Source organism: Tribolium castaneum, chromosome 6 (genome assembly GCF_031307605.1).
Source record: "Tribolium castaneum strain GA2 chromosome 6, icTriCast1.1, whole genome shotgun sequence".
Taxonomy (NCBI): Eukaryota; Metazoa; Arthropoda; class Insecta; order Coleoptera; family Tenebrionidae; genus Tribolium; species Tribolium castaneum.
Window position 1 is genome coordinate 1,935,710 of NC_087399.1, and position 16,340 is coordinate 1,952,049.

The 16,340-nt window shown below is 35.2% G+C and overlaps 3 protein-coding genes across 4 annotated transcripts in view; 1 reads left to right on the top strand and 2 right to left on the bottom strand.

Moving 5' to 3' along the window:
• Positions 1-5,721, bottom strand: part of LOC100142606 (uncharacterized) — a 33,812-nt gene extending 28,091 nt beyond the window's left edge. The window contains exon 1 of the mRNA XM_015982832.2: positions 5,582-5,721. Coding sequence (XP_015838318.1) covers positions 5,582-5,601 — 20 coding nt within the window. The 5' untranslated portion in view covers positions 5,602-5,721. The remainder of the gene's footprint in view (positions 1-5,581) is intronic.
• Positions 5,722-6,218: 497 nt separating this feature from the next.
• LOC661989 (guanine nucleotide-binding protein G(o) subunit alpha) lies at positions 6,219-10,263 on the bottom strand. 2 transcript variants are annotated; one of them, XM_008199041.3, is made up of 5 exons: positions 10,004-10,263; positions 9,794-9,951; positions 9,399-9,744; positions 9,102-9,345; positions 6,219-7,137 (listed from the first exon to the last, which is right to left on the bottom strand). In XM_008199041.3, exons 2-5 carry the CDS (start codon positions 9,915-9,917, stop codon positions 6,772-6,774), a joined length of 1,080 nt encoding a protein of 359 aa, XP_008197263.1. In that variant the 5' UTR covers positions 9,918-9,951; positions 10,004-10,263; the 3' UTR covers positions 6,219-6,771. The 2 variants fall into 2 exon arrangements, with proteins under 2 accessions (XP_008197263.1, XP_973210.1); XM_968117.5 differs by having other exon boundaries at positions 9,794-10,261.
• Positions 10,264-10,788: 525 nt separating this feature from the next.
• Positions 10,789-15,570, top strand: LOC661945 (uncharacterized protein). Its single transcript, XM_968075.4, has 6 exons — positions 10,789-11,099; positions 11,145-11,630; positions 11,677-11,928; positions 13,801-14,411; positions 14,505-15,282; positions 15,330-15,570. Exons 1-6 carry the CDS (start codon positions 10,950-10,952, stop codon positions 15,486-15,488), a joined length of 2,436 nt encoding a protein of 811 aa, XP_973168.2. The 5' UTR covers positions 10,789-10,949; the 3' UTR covers positions 15,489-15,570.
• The last annotated feature ends 770 nt before the right edge of the window (positions 15,571-16,340 follow it).

Genomic DNA, 16,340 nt, shown 5'->3' on the forward strand with positions numbered 1-16,340 from the left:
TTATAAAAAACCACAGAGTCGGTTTAAATTCGTTATTTTAAACCGGTTATCCGGAATCACTCGAAGGCTTTTATTTCGCGTCTTTTTTTTTTTTTAAACATGCTCTCCTGTCAACAGTGAGTCATGTAAATTATGCAAACGCATAAATTTCCATCAGAAAAATGGGACGAATTATCGGTATGATTCAGTACTTGGTATAAATAGCAAAGTCGGCAAAAGTAAATGACCCGTAAAGTTTTGCTTCCGGATGGAGGACAGACGACAGGAACTGGCTTTAAAAATGCAAGGAATTTGGTTTAGCTCAGGTAGGTCCAGTGGGACAATTGTTGTTTACAGTTTTTGGGCTAGACGCCCACATTTGGATTTAACTGGTCGGCTTGAATTTCTCTTTCAGGATGACTTCAGCAGTACATCTGACCATCGATGATTATTTTTACACAATGAATCATCACGTTTTAATGCTTAATAGAAATTTATTGTTACTTTCGCTTGAAAAATCTTTGTTGTGCTTATTTCACTTAAAAATTCATAACTCGAAAACTAACAGTCGTAGAGCAAAACGGTTTGTTCCAGGGAATTCAGCGGCTCATTTTCTGTATCATACCAACTTTTCACGAGATTTAAAATTTTGATAGCCATTTGTCATAGTGAAAAATTTTATTCATTAAAAAAAATCATAACTCGAAAACTAAAAGTCGTAGAGCAATGCGGTTTGTTCCATTGAATTCAGCGGCTTTTTTTCTTTGCTATTCTAATTTTTCACGAGATTTAAAATTTTCAATTTTTTTGCTCAAATTTCCTGAGTAATCCACTTGTACCTTCAAAGAGGTGAAAAATTTTTTTTTTTAACTAACTCCAGCAAATTTTTATGGACTTCTGCATGTCTTAGCAACCTACAAAAATTGTTAAAAGTCCATAAAAACACCAAATGATCTAAAAAACTAAAAGTCGTAGAGCAATGCGGTTTGTTCGGTTGAATTCTACGGCTCATTTTACATGATATATCAATTTTTCACAAGAATTAAAAATTTAAAAATTTTTGCCTAAATTTAGGGTAGCCATTTGTCATAGTGAAAAATTTTATTCATTAAAAAAATTCATAACTCGAAAACTAAAAGTCGTAGAGCAATGCGGTTTGTTCCATTGAATTCAGCGGCTCATTTTCTGTATTATACCAACTTTTCACGAGATTTAAAATTTTCAATTTTTTTGCTAAAATTTTCTGAGTAATACTTACTTACCTTCAAAGAGGTGAAAAAAAAAATTTTTTTTAAACTCACTCCAGTAAATTTTTATGGACTTCTACATGTCTTAACAACCCACAAAAGTTGTTTTTAGTCCACAAAAAGTCCATATGTTCGATTTTTAGAAGTTTGATTTTTCAATTTTCGTCGCAATTTTTGTCGATTTTGGGTACCCGGAACTTTTGTCAAGCAATAGCTCCGTAACTATTAGAGATAACCCCATGAAGTGTATTATCGTTGGAAAGCTCTTTAAATTATCTATCTTTTTCAAAAAAAATTATTGTTCTCCGACTAATAGTTTTCGAGCAAATTGGAGACAAATGTAAAAATTGGGAAAATTTTAAAAAATTCATAACTAAAAAACTATTGGGAATTTGGCAATTTTCTCGATGCCAATCGATTCCCCAGAACATTTTGCATGGGTATGGATCAAAATAGTTCCACTTTTTCAAATAGTTTAGCCAGAAATGAGAAAATAAAAAAAATTAAAAAAAAGTTAACACCCCCCCCCTTAAAATCGGTCAATTTTTAAAGTGTCTCTAAATCAACTAAAACCGATTCTATCTTATAGATTTTGATGTGCTCTTTCCGATCTAAAAAAGCATTTTCTCCTAACTCTTTTAGTTTGGCCGTAATCGGCGTTTGAAAATTGAAAAATTTTTTGCGAGATATCGCCTTGAGTCCTATGCCATTTTGTAGAGTTTTTTATTCCGGTTGTCCTCCATTTTTCCGTTTCTCGATAACTCTAATAGTTTCGCCGTAATTGGCGGTTGAAAATTGAAAAAAAGTGAAAATGGAAACCTTTTTTTGCGTTTTTCTCGGAAACTGTAAGACTTAGAGCAACGAACAAAAAAACATCTGATAGCGCTTAATTTTATCTATTTTTTCGACTAAACCCGGAGCCGCTCCGGGCAACGGTTCCGGCTACAGAGGCGATCAAAGTTTTTCACTTAAAAAATTCATAAAAAAAAAACTAAAAGTCGTAGAGCAATGCGGTTTGTTCGGTTGAATTCTACGGCTCATTTTACATAATATATCAATTTTTCACAAGAATTAAAAATTTAAAAATTTTTGCCTAAATTTAGGGTAGCCATTTGTCATAGTGAAAAATTTTATTCATTAAAAAAATTCATAACTCGAAAACTAAAAGTCGTAGAGCAATGCGGTTTGTTCCATTGAATTCAGCGGCTCATTTTCTGTATTATACCAACTTTTCACGAGATTTAAAATTTTCAATTTTTTTGCTAAAATTTTCTGAGTAATACTTACTTACCTTCAAAGAGGTGAAAATAAAATTTTTTTTAAACTCACTCCAGTAAATTTTTATGGACTTCTACATGTCTTAACAACCCACAAAAGTTGTTTTTAGTCCACAAAAAGTCCATATGTTCGATTTTTAGAAGTTTGATTTTTCAATTTTCGTCGCAATTTTTGTCGATTTTGGGTACCCGGAACATTTCTCAAGCAATAGCTCCGGAACTGTTAGAGATAACCCCATGAAGTGTGTTATCGTTGGAAAGCTCTTTAAATTATCTATCTTTTTCAAAAAAAATTATTGTTCTCCGACTAATAGTTTTCGAGCAAATTGGAGACAAATGCAAAAATTGGGAAAATTTTAAAAAATTCATAACTAAAAAACTATTGGGAATTTGGCAATTTTCTCGATGCCAATCGATTCCCCAGAACATTTTGCATGGGTATGGATCAAAATACTTCCACTTTTTCAAATAATTTAGCCAGAAATGAGAAAATAAAAAAAATTAAAAAAAAGTTAACACCCCCCCCTTAAAATCGGTCAATTTTTAAAGTGTCTCTAAATCAACTAAAACCGATTCTATCTTATAGATTTTGATGTGCTCTTTCCGATCTAAAAAAGCATTTTCTCCTAACTCTAATAGTTTCGCCGTAATTGGCGGTTGAAAATTGAAAAAAAGTGAAAATGGAAACCTTTTTTTGCGTTTTTCTCGGAAACTGTAAGACTTAGAGCAACGAACAAAAAAACATCTGATAGCGCTTAATTTTATCTATTTTTTCGACTAAACCCGGAGCCGCTCCGGGCAACGGTTCCGGCTACAAAGGCGATCAAAGTTTTTCACTTAAAAAATTCATAAAAAAAAAACTAAAAGTCGTAGAGCAATGCGGTTTGTTCGGTTGAATTCTACGGCTCATTTTACATAATATATCAATTTTTCACAAGAATTAAAAATTTAAAAATTTTTGCCTAAATTTAGGGTAGCCATTTGTCATAGTGAAAAATTTTATTCATTAAAAAAATTCATAACTCGAAAACTAAAAGTCGTAGAGCAATGCGGTTTGTTCCATTGAATTCAGCGGCTCATTTTCTGTATTATACCAACTTTTCACGAGATTTAAAATTTTCAATTTTTTTGCTAAAATTTCCTGAGTAAAATAATACACTTAACTTCAAAGACGTGAAAAAAAATTTTTTTTTAAACTCACTCCAGTAAATTTTTATGGACTTCTACATGTCTTAACAACCCACAAAAGTTGTTAAAAGTCCACAAAAAGTCCATATGTTCGATTTTTAGAAGTTTGATTTTTCAATTTTCGTCGCAATTTTTGTCGATTTTGGGTACCCGGAACTTTTGTCAAGCAATAGCTCCGTAACTATTAGAGATAACCGCATGAAGTGTATTATCGTTGGAAAGCTCTTTAAATTATCTATCTTTTTCAAAAAAAATTATTGTTCTCCGACTAATAGTTTTCGAGCAAATTGGAGACAAATGCAAAAATTGGGACAATTTTAAAAAATTCATAACTAAAAAACTATTGGGAATTTGGCAATTTTCTCGATGCCAATCGATTCCCCAGAACATTTTGCATGGGTATGGATCAAAATAGTTCCACTTTTTCAAATAGTTTAGCCAGAAATGAGAAAATAAAAAAAATTAAAATAAAGTTAACACCCCCCCCTTAAAATCGGTCAATTTTTAAAGTGTCTCTAAATCAACTAAAACCGATTCTATCTTATAGATTTTGATGTGCTCTTTCCGATCTAAAAAAGCATTTTCTCCTAACTCTTTTAGTTTGGCCGTAATCGGCGTTTGAAAATTGAAAAATTTTTTGCGAGATGTCGCCTTGAGTCCTATGTCATTTTGTAGAGTTTTTTATTCCGGTTGTCCTCCATTTTTCCGTTTCTCGATAACTCTAATAGTTTCGCCGTAATTGGCGGTTGAAAATTGAAAAAAAGTGAAAATGGAAACCTTTTTTTGCGTTTTTCTCGGAAACTGTAAGACTTAGAGCAACGAACAAAAAAACATCTGATAGCGCTTAATTTTATCTATTTTTTCGACTAAACCCGGAGCCGCTCCGGGCAACGGTTCCGGCTACAGAGGCGATCAAAGTTTTTCACTTAAAAAATTCATAAAAAAAAAACTAAAAGTCGTAGAGCAATGCGGTTTGTTCGGTTGAATTCTACGGCTCATTTTACATAATATATCAATTTTTCACAAGAATTAAAAATTTAAAAATTTTTGCCTAAATTTAGGGTAGCCATTTGTCATAGTGAAAAATTTTATTCATTAAAAAAATTCATAACTCGAAAACTAAAAGTCGTAGAGCAATGCGGTTTGTTCCATTGAATTCAGCGGCTCATTTTCTGTATTATACCAACTTTTCACGAGATTTAAAATTTTCAATTTTTTTGCTAAAATTTCCTGAGTAATACTTACTTACCTTCAAAGAGGTGAAAAAAAAAAAAAATTTTTTTAAACTCACTCCAGTAAATTTTTATGGACTTCTACATGTCTTAACAACCCACAAAAGTTGTTTTTAGTCCACAAAAAGTCCATATGTTCGATTTTTAGAAGTTTGATTTTTCAATTTTCGTCGCAATTTTTGTCGATTTTGGGTACCCGGAACTTTTGTCAAGCAATAGCTCCGTAACTATTAGAGATAACCCCATGAAGTGTATTATCGTTGGAAAGCTCTTTAAATTATCTATCTTTTTCAAAAAAAATTATTGTTCTCCGACTAATAGTTTTCGAGCAAATTGGAGACAAATGCAAAAATTGGGAAAATTTTAAAAAATTCATAACTAAAAAACTATTGGGAATTTGGCAATTTTCTCGATGCCAATCGATTCCCCAGAACATTTTGCATGAGTATGGATCAAAATAGTTCTACTTTTTCGAATAGTTTAGCCGTAATTGAAAAAATAAAAAATAAAATTTTAATCGGACGTAAATTGGCGACCAAGTCGAAAAATTGCGTATAAAAAGCCCACAGCCGCTCTTGACCCAACAGTTAAATCACCACCCAATGTCAAGACTAATACACGATTTCTACCAGTTTTTTGATCAAAAAAATCAACTTACATCCAAGGTCCGTCCGTCATTTTTCCAGTTTTTTAACGTTATCACAAAAATCGTCGGAACACTGAACTTGTGACGCGTCGCGACGCTTCCGCCGTCGAACCAAGAGGAGAACTGTTGTCAGCAGCGAGGCCGTTGCCTCGTTTTGATGTAATACTGGCCAATGGCCAAAAATCGAAAAAAAGAACATTTCAAGGGCCCCCTTCAAATCCGTCTTTGTCCCTCCAAAAATACCACGCGATTTTATTAATAAAAAATCGCTCGGCACTTGCTAAATTGACACCCAATTAGCGGCACCACGCACTAATTTTTCCCCAACACTCTTCATGCTAAAGTGTGCTTTGTTCTACTCAAAATAACAAATCCAGTAATATTTTAACCAAAAGTTTTTCCGCTTTTTTTAAATTTTTTAGGCATTGTGTCGTGTTTTTGTTGTGTCTGAAAAAATAGGCGAGATGTCGTAATGATTGAAGTTACCAAGTGGACGAGTTTTAAGCAGAGGTCGATGTGCTATGTAATGGCATCGTCTCTCCACTCTAAAAATACGCATTGCGATTATTTTATTTCGTATGTAATACCGACGCCAATCCTTTCTTACTCCGCCCTTGAAAAGTATTTCCGGACGAGACAAAATGGACGATTCAGTTTTAAAACTTTATTCAAAAAACAACACTACAGTAAAAAACTACAACTAATTTGTAACTTAAGCTAGTTTTTATCACATCGTTGTGATTACAAAAGACGTGGCGACCAGCTAAAAAATAATAATAAAATAAAAAATGAAGCTCGTTAAAGGAGGGACACGAAATGGCACGAACGAGGTGAGTGTCATGAGAATTATTTTATATCGTTCACTTGCTGGCTGAAGAGGTAGGTGAGAAATTCGATGTAAAATAAAAAAAAACTGGCCCACGTCTTCTGATACATTTGTATAAAAAATATTTGCACGAATTTAAGACCACAGTATCACAGGCACGAGATGTAGCCTTAGAGGCAAGAGTTATTGCGTTTTAATTTGAACACAGTTTGAGATCTTCCCTTGATCTTTGTTACGCGACAGCCAATCACAAAGCTGCCGGATGACGTCAAGCTGTCGCGCCACAAATGCAATACATTAATAAATTAAATAAAAAAACTGCCAAAAAATACTCAAGTGGCAGACTTAAGGAACTTAACAAGCGTATAACAAAATTTTAGAGTAAGGTCACTTGGCCCAAATTCGTCGAGATGACCATTTCCATAACGGCTTGAAAGACGACTTGGACATTGGCAGTATCAGTGGCAGTTGTGAAATGCGGATACAGAACTTTTCGCGAATCGGCGTTTTTTAGGACGAATTTATGTTGGATGAAGAGAGCGCCTCGGTCGACGTCACGGTCAGGCCCTTTGTAATCCGGGAAGTAAAGCCGCAAGTGACGTTGTGAGTAGAGGATTTTTTCGCGAAATAAATCGAATTTGTTTAAAAATAGTACGAAAGAAGCGTCGCGGAAAAACGGATTGTTAACGATTTGGCCGAAAAGATTGAGGCTTTCGTCGAGGCGATTCACACTCGGGTCCTCCTGTAACAGAAAATTATTGATACCCACTCAAAACCCGCCCCTTGAAGAATAGAAAACTTCGTTTTTCTACGCCCTGTTTTTACTCTTTTTAATTTAAGTGCATTATTTCGCAAAACGGTCCGAAGAATTACTAAAAATGCCCTAATTTCATTTAGTTTTTTGCAAAAACAAATCACAAAATTGAATAATTTCATACGTTTTAGCGCCAGGAACGCAAAATTTCATTGTTAAAATTGATTATTTTTACTCTTTTCAATCGTTTAAGCTCATTTTTGGGTAAAAATTTCGTATAAATAAGCAGAAAATCTGCTAATTAAAACGTCCCCAAGCTTTTTAATACAATTTTTCGGGCTAAAAATTCCATTTTTTCGAGATTTCACAACAACAGACCAAAAAATTATAATCTTTTTGTCATTTTCAAAAACTCTAGCGCATCTCAAAGACAGAAGAAAGGTCAATTGTCCGAAAAAACAAGCTAAAAATTCACCAAATTACGCCAAAAAACGCACAGTTTTCATGTTTTTGCATCACTCACTTATATCACAAGATTTTATCAAAATATGCTTAAAAAAAAAGAAACAAATATCATTTTGTCTGTTTCACTCGTAAATTTACAAAATTCTATTGTTTTCATATTTTCAAACGATAATCGTATTTTTTTTTAATTTTGCTAAAACAGACTGAAAAAATTATCGACTTATTCAAAAAATTATTGTCTTTTTCAAGTTTCATATCTGGCTGAAAAGCAGCAAGTTAATGCGTTTTTGAGCAAAAATTCGTTAAAATCAAACAAAAGAAACTAAAAGAAATTGGCGAAAACTGTAGTATTTTAACTTTCTGAACCGTTTTAACAAGTTTTTGTATTAAATTGTCACCTCTTTTTACGAAATTCGCTGAAAACGGGCAAAAGATTATCAAATTCAATGATTTTTTAAGCTTTTTCGCTCGATTTGAAGCGTTTTTGGGCGAAAATTCTTCAAAAATAAGCCAAAAAACTGAAAAGAAACCGAATAATCACGAAATTAGTCGAAATTGAAGTTACATATTTAGTCTGTCTCGCTCGATTTAAGCGTTTTTGAGCAAAATTTCGTCAAAATAAGGTGAAAAAAAAAAACTAAAAAAAAATGCGAAAACTGTGTTGTTTTAATTCATTCAACCGCTTTCACAAATTTTTTAACTCAATCCTTACCTTTTTCAAAGAGATTCGCTGAAAAAGACTAAAAAATCATCAAATTACAATGATTTTTTAAGCCTTCTTCACTCGATTTAGTGCGTTTTTGAATAAAAATAATTCTAATATAAGCCAAAAAAATGTGCCACAAATTATGTTATTTAAAGTTTTTCAAACCTTTAACTACGTTTTTGATGAAAAATTCTAATCTTTTTCCATGAGATCCACTAAAAGAGACCGAAAAATCACAAAATTGACGTTATTTGAGCAAAATTTCGTCAAAAATAATTAATTAATTAAATTAATTTCCCACGTTTTACATATTAATTTAGCATGTCTCGTTCAATTTAGTGCGCTTTTAAACGAAATTTCGTCAAATATAAGCCAAAAAATCACAAAATTAAATAAAAAATGGTGTTATTTTTACCTTATTCAAGTTTTTAAACGAAATTTTTAGGTTTCTTTTTTGAAAATTTTCATACAAACAGACCTAGAATCAGAAAATTTGCTTGCATTGTATGTTACTTTCGCTGACATTCCACAAACTCACTCAAGTAGCTAATTACGTAAAAATAATCCAAACATCATTAAATCCTTGGGCACGTTTTTGAACTAAAAATTCATTTTTTTCCAAAGATTAATACATAACTTCTCATTTTATAAAATATTTTGATAAACAGTGTGGTCTGGCGACTTTTTTAGCTTGAATCTAGTGTTTCTGTTGATTTTTTATGTGGCCTTAAGAACGAAGTTGCCTAGACATCAAGGGTGGCAATGGTTGTAATTAAATTACCAAAAGTGTCATATCGTAGCCACTTAACGAAACGACAAAAAGCACAGCTCTGACATCATCAAAACAATAAATCCACTTCCTCCTTTGCGACCTCTGCCCCCCAACATCATACATACTGACAATCATATCATTGATACGAAAATGCGTCTCAATTATCCCCTGGGTCCTGACACGGGCCCGCAAAACGTCAGTAGGCGTTGGCACATACTTAGGATCACAGATTCGTTCCATATTTTCAAATAAACTAAAAAAACCAATCAACATAATCCCACTTTCCCCAATCACGCAAAAACATACTAAAGCGCCGAGTCGTTCAACTCATACTCGTACCCCCTGGCCACCGCAAGCCTGACCCCCCTGTCGGACCACAGCGCCTGCAGAGACGCCGCCATGTTGGGCAAGACAGTGAAACTCATGTCAAAGCAACTGCGACTCATGAGCACCGCCTGAGCGTGGCTTTTATTCCGCTGCTGTTCGAGGTTGATCCGCAGGATGCCCATGCCCGCCAGGACGTACTTCATGGAGGCCAGGAGGTTGTCCAAGACCGTGGGCCGGAAACTGCTCAGTTCGGCGTGCGTGAAGCCGTCGGCGTGGATGATCTTCATCTGCTTGACCAGGGTGCTTTTGCCGCTCTCGCCGGCGCCTGAAAGGGGCCCGGGTCACGCCAGTGGGGCTAGAGGGGGCCAACTCACCCAGGAGCAGGATTTTGATGACATTGCTCTGCTGCTTGGCCAACTCGCCCAACTGGCGGTCGATCTCCTCGGAGCGCTTCCGGGCCTTGCCTTCTTCACGTTCTAGCGATAAACATGCACCCATGGCTTGCACATCACGACGGTTTCAGCAAACTTGGCTGGGAAGGCGAAATTTTGGCAAAAATTGAACAAAGAAAGTCGATTGTTTACCAAATGTCAAATGTCAGTTTATAAACAATTGCACCTGACGACACTTATTTTGGACAAAAATTGGGCTTGATAAGGGCACGGGGCTATTGTTTGGGTTGTTGGGGTAGCGTTTAAGTAATTATACCAAATTCTGGGCGTTAGAAATGGGTAAAAAACGGTTTGGCGAGAGAAGGGTAGGCAAACTGCAATGCTTGCTAGGGTAATTAATTGAGTTAAGATTGGTGCAACTTTTGGTAGCGGAATTTTGAAATTTCAGTCAAAATTATTGCAAGAGTTTTCCGCAAACTTTTAATAATCTTGGATTTTCCATTACGAGTTTAGTTACTGATAATATGCAATAGGCAAATAGACAAAAAATGGTTATCTTGTAATTTACTATTACCACAGCTTATTTGCTTATCACTTATCAGTTGTCTCACAGATAAACACAACCCAAAATTGTTGTTACTTTAGCGGGAATCGCTTAATTCAGTGCATTTTAAGGAAATGTCAAAAATAAGCCAAAATTAGATAAAAAATTGTATTGTTTTTACGTTGGGGTGGATAAAAATTAATACTTTTTGAGAGGTTTTAGACCTTTTTTGGTTGTTGACTTTTGGGAAAACAGCTAAATTTGTAAGATTCTGCCTTGTTTTTTAAGACGCCAAATGTCCTGGTCCAGAAGTAACTTTTTATACTCTACTGCAGATAATTTTTTATTCGCAAATTACGAAACAAACGGGCTTATGATAAAATGCCCGGTATTTAGATATTTCATTATTTACTTTATTTCTTATTAATTATTCAATAATAAATAAATAAACGCAAATAAAAAAGTGAGGAAATTCTGGTGATTTTCGTTTTATGCGCCTGGCGTGTTGATGGCGGTTTACAATCTCCTGTCACCTGTCATTTTCAAATCGCTCGCTTTATTATTATTTTCTTTTATTTTGTTTAATGTTTTACGATGAATTCCCTGGAACCAGTCCCAGTGCAGTCCGTTTCCATCGGCCCCGACTCCAAACTGTGGAAAATGAAGCAGCTCGTGAGCGCAATCCAGCTATATTTCCAGACAAAACGCGAAGACACCGCCACAGTAATCAACATGCACCTCCAGGTAGGCCTTTAGCTGGTTTTACGGGCACCGAGCCATCCCTTTCAGAGCCTGAGTGTGACCATAGACTTGAGCGTCTTCGACCCGCACTCGACAATCGCCCCCCAGTTTTTCGTCAGTCTGTACGAGCTTATGAACAAAATGGAGCAGCGGTCGTCCTTTGCCTGGAACTGCGTCGACGTTTTGGCCAACATTTGCCGCAACCCCGCGGCCCGCAGCGCCCTAATCCACACCTATCAGTTCATTCCGAGTCTGTCGCGGCTGTTGAGCGACCAGTTATCAAACGAGAAAAAAATCCGGCTGTTGAGACTCATGCAGGACCTCACTTGCGGCATCAAAATCTCGTGGCAAATCCCGCACTTGCCCCAGCTCATGGTCACGCTGAGCAAGTGGATCGAGACCTCCAACGAGGAGATAATCACGCTCTCGATGGGGATTTTGGTCAATTTGTGTTACAAAAACCTATCGGCGATTTACACGCTTTTCGGGAACGTGGACGTAAAGAAAATACTCCAGATTTGTTCGCTGATGAGGGTACGATTTTTTTTTTACTCAATTTGGGTTTCAATTAATGCCATAGGGCCCAACTATTGAAATACACACGTGCAAAATGTTGATTTTTTTGGACTACTTGAACGGCGATATTCCCGAAAATATTCTCCTGAAAATCACAAATGTGACTTTTGAGTCGGTTGTTGAAGCTTTTCGGATACGAGACTCGATTTTGTTGCGACAAATTGTCGAATTTTTCCTTGATGTGGGCAAGCAAAACACGCTTAGTGTTTTAGTACAAAGTCAGGACTATAGTAAGCAGCTCACAGCCGTCTTGGATGTAAGTAAGGTCAAATCACGGCTTTCTTGATTAATGAAGGCTAATTATCACTTTCAAAAATCGAGTGTTTCCCCGAAAAATCGCCGCATTATCTCCAAAATTGTGTTATTTTTGGCCTTGTCGCGATCTTTATTAGTGCGTTTTTGAGCTAAAGACCCCAAAATGGTCTAAAATTTTTCAAAAATTGAGATGAATTTGATTTTTTAAGGTAGAAACGGAGTTTTTTTTAATTTGCAAATACTCAACAAAACACAAATAAATAGAAATTGTTAATACTTGACCTGTTTTACTCTATAGAATTTGGTTTTGAGTGAAAAATCTGTTAAAAAAAGGCGAAAAAACACAAAATTTGTGTTTTCAACGAATTTTTTTACGAAATTGCTAAAACAAATCAACTTGTTAATAACATTCTTTACGTTTGTTAAGCATTTGAGCTTGTTTTCAATTAGAAAGGCAAGTATTTAACAAAATTACCCTTAAATTTGACAACTTTGAGGTATATTAAGAGTTTTTTTTGCGAAAAATTTCGCTAAAATCGAAAAATTAGATTGAAATTGATGTAATTTGGTATGTTTTTTGTTAAATAACGGTTAAAAATCACAAATAAATCAAAATTGGTGATGGTGGTGTTCTATTTAAATTTGTTTTTGAGTGAAAATCCAATAAAAATATAATAAAAACACAAACATGTGTTATTTTCTCCATTTTTTACGAAGTTATCTAATAAATTTATTTATCTTTTGAGCTTATTTTCAGACAGAAACATGGTTATTAATTATTTTGCAAGATTTATTTGAAATCAATCCGAAAATTTACTAAATTAGACTAAAAATTGTGTTAAATTTGCCTTGTTTTGAAAAGTTTTTTTGCAAGAAATTTCGCTAGAATAAGAAAAACAGATTAAAATTGATATTATTTGAGTTTTATTCGAATTGTTTCTGTACCAAAAACTCACTTATTTTGCAAAATCTTCACAAAATTTAATATTTGGACTATTTCAATCAAGGAATTCCCTGGTTTCACTGCATTTAGCGCGTTTTAAAGTGAAAATTCGTCAAAAACGAAGCGAAAAAAAGCAAAATTTGGCCAAAATTAGCAGTGTTTATGCAAATCTTTGAGTTATTAACAGTTTTATTTGCGAAAAAAATCGCAAAATTAGATTGAGATTGAAATTATTTCGGTCTTGTCCTTGTTTAAACACACAGAAAAATTACACAAATAAATCGAAGTTGATGATATATGGTCTTTTCACTCCATTAAGTTTCTTTTTGAGTGAAAATTCGATAAAAATATGCCAGAAAAACACAAAATTAGTCAAAGATTGTGTTATTTCCTACGATTTTTTTTACGAAGTTAACTAATAAATAACATTATTTATGTTTTGAGCACGTTTTCAGTCAGAAACAGAAAATTATTTCGCAAAATTTCATTGAAAACAATCCCAAAGTTGGTCTAGAAATTGAGTTAATTGGCCTTTTAAAGTTTTTTTGCGAAAAAGAGAAAAACAGATTGAAATTGATATTTTTGTTTCATTTGATTCGTTTCTTGTTCTTATTATTTTCTTAATTTCTTTACTTTTTTTCATATTTTGCTAAGTCTTGTCAAAAAAAACATAATAAATCCAATTAAATTAAACGTTAGAGCCCGTTTTACTTTAAAAACAAGCGGAAAAGGTTTGTAAATTTGCTCATTTCTAAAGTTTTTACGTTTCTGGGCTAAAATAATTTTGGCTTAAATTGTCAAAAAAATTGCTTTAAGTCGTTAAAAAATTAAATTGAGTCAAAAAATAGTACATTGTTTTTTTTGAGGAAACTTCCTTCATTAATCAAGGAAGCCGTGCCTTAAATACAACCCAATAATTTTTTTTTGAAGATTATACAAAATAATCACGGAATGGAGACCGGCGACAGCACTTTCGAGTGCGAACCCGAATGTTTCGCTTTAGTTTTCGAATTTTTGGGTTTTTTGACGGAAATCAAAGTCCCGGCAGTGACTTCAAAGTACGCTGATTTGATCCAAATCGCCTTAAAGTGGATTCACACCGACTTGGTGTCATCCCAAGCTTTGGCTCTTTTAAAATCAATTGCCGTAAACGTGGACGAAAACAAAATGGAGATTTTGGAGCCTCTCGTTCAGGGACTTCCCATTTTTTTGAACACTTTGGACAGCAGTCGTAACGAAGATGGCCCTGCTTACGTCGAACAGAATTTAAAAATCGGCGGCTTGTTACAACTGTTACGAATTATGACACAAGTTGCGACAATTCGGCCCAAAATTTTGGAAGATTTGAAAGTTGCAACGGTTTGTAAAGTCTTGGGGTGTCTCCAAGACACCGAAAACGTCTCAAATAGTAAAACAAACGACCTGGACATGGCCAACATTGACACGGTTAATTTATACGTCCACGGAATAGCCCTAGTTAACGAATTGGCCAAGCATGACATCACGTGGATGAACCTTCAGACCAATCTCATGCAGCACAAGTAAGTACAAGGTGTGTTAAAATGATTTTCATCTAGTTTGGCTGGATGAAAATCATTGTAACACACCTTGTACATTTGCCAAAAAAATTCCAGGCAAACCCACATGTTGCTAGCGCAGTGCCTGTACCAAAGTTCGAAAGAGGAAAAAGCGCTAGTTTTTGAAATGTCGACAATTCGGTGTTTCCCCCGAAAGAGCGTCGCTGACGCGATGGTGGCGCTCCAAGCGGCGACAGCGCCCGACCTTAAAAGCTCCTCCCACAGCATCCAATCACAAGACTTGAATTTCCCGGTTCTTTCGGTTACACAAATCAACAAAGTTGATTCGCTCCTCTCCAAACTGCGCGAAAACTTCACCCAGAAGCAGTTCGGTTCGGTTCTAACCTCTGACGTCATCGAGTTGTACGAGTACAAGTTGGCGTCGATGGGCAATGCAGAGCGCGCTGCGATGGCAAGTGTCGAGGCGGCGTCCGAGCGCTGCACGCACTTGCAGCACAGAAACGCCCAATTGAGTGCCGAATTAAATCGCTCGCATCAATTGTTATATCACGTGCAACAGTGCCACGAGCAGGTCTCGAAATTAACCGAGTCGTTGGAAGAAAAAGTCGAAACTTTGAAAAAGCAGTCAGAGGTTGACCGAGGCAAGTTGAAAGTGTGTAAAAGTCAGCTGGGGGTGAAGGAGGACGAGCTAAACGAGTGCAAAGCCGAGCTGGAGAGTTACAAGAAGAAATATGAGAAGAGTGTGGCGGTCAGGAAGGAGGTGGAGGAGCAGAACGCCCAGTTGAAGCAATACATCGCCAAATTGGAGGAGAATTCGACCAAGTTGCAGAAAGTGGTGCAGAAGAAGGAGGAGGCGCTGAAAAACACGAATTTGGTTAGTTGGCGCGCGAAAATTTAGATATCACGGTTTTTCTGTTGCAGAAAGTGAGCGAGCTGGAGCAAGGTTTGACGCAAAAAGAGAACGAGTTGCACCAGGCGAAGGCCGAGCTGCAAGAAACCACCAAAGAATTAAATACCCGGAAACAAATTTTAGAAACTATCACGAAATTCGCCATGAACTCGACGCGATTGGAGCAATAATTTTTAGATTTTATCTTTATAAGAGTTGTATAACTGCCAATACTTTTATAATTTTACAATAAAAAATTGGATGATGCAAGAACTCGTTTATTTTCCTCGTTGAGCGTTTCAAATCAAATCAAGAAAGAAAGGCGATTTGATATTAAATGCGAAAGTTGTGGCTTTGGCCAGAATTTTCAACCTATTAAGACCGCGTTTTAGAGGGAAAATGTCAAAAATCGACGTATTTTGACCACAAAATCGCCCCAAATTAACGTTAAAAAAATTTAGTTTGATCCAAGATTACACTGTTCTGGGTAGTGTCAAGTTTGTCTTGACAGTATTACTAAAATTTCACTAGGGATTATTATAATTTAAAAGATAAAAAAACAGTAATGATTCAAATAATGTTTTTACCTATAAAAAAATTTCAATATTTTGAATTTTTCGGAAAAAGTAGTAACAATTTCTTCTCAATTACGGTAAAACTGTTTAAAAAAGTGGAACTATTTTAATCCTTACCAATGCAAAATGATTCGGGGAATCGATTGGCGTTGAGAAAATTGACAAATTCCCAATAGTTTTTTAGTTATGACTTTTTTAAAATTTTACCAATTTTTGCTTTTATTTGCAATTTTCTCGAAAACTATTAGCCGGACAACAACGATCTTTTTTGAAAAAGATAGATAATTTAAAGAGCTTTCCAACGATAATACACTTCATAGGGTTATCTCTAATAGTTCCGGAGTTATTGCTCGATAAATGTTCCGGGTACCCGAAATCTACCAAAATCGCGACAAAAATTGAAAAAATTAAACATCAAAATATCGAACAAATGGACTTTTTGTGGACTTTAACAACTCTCGCGGGTTG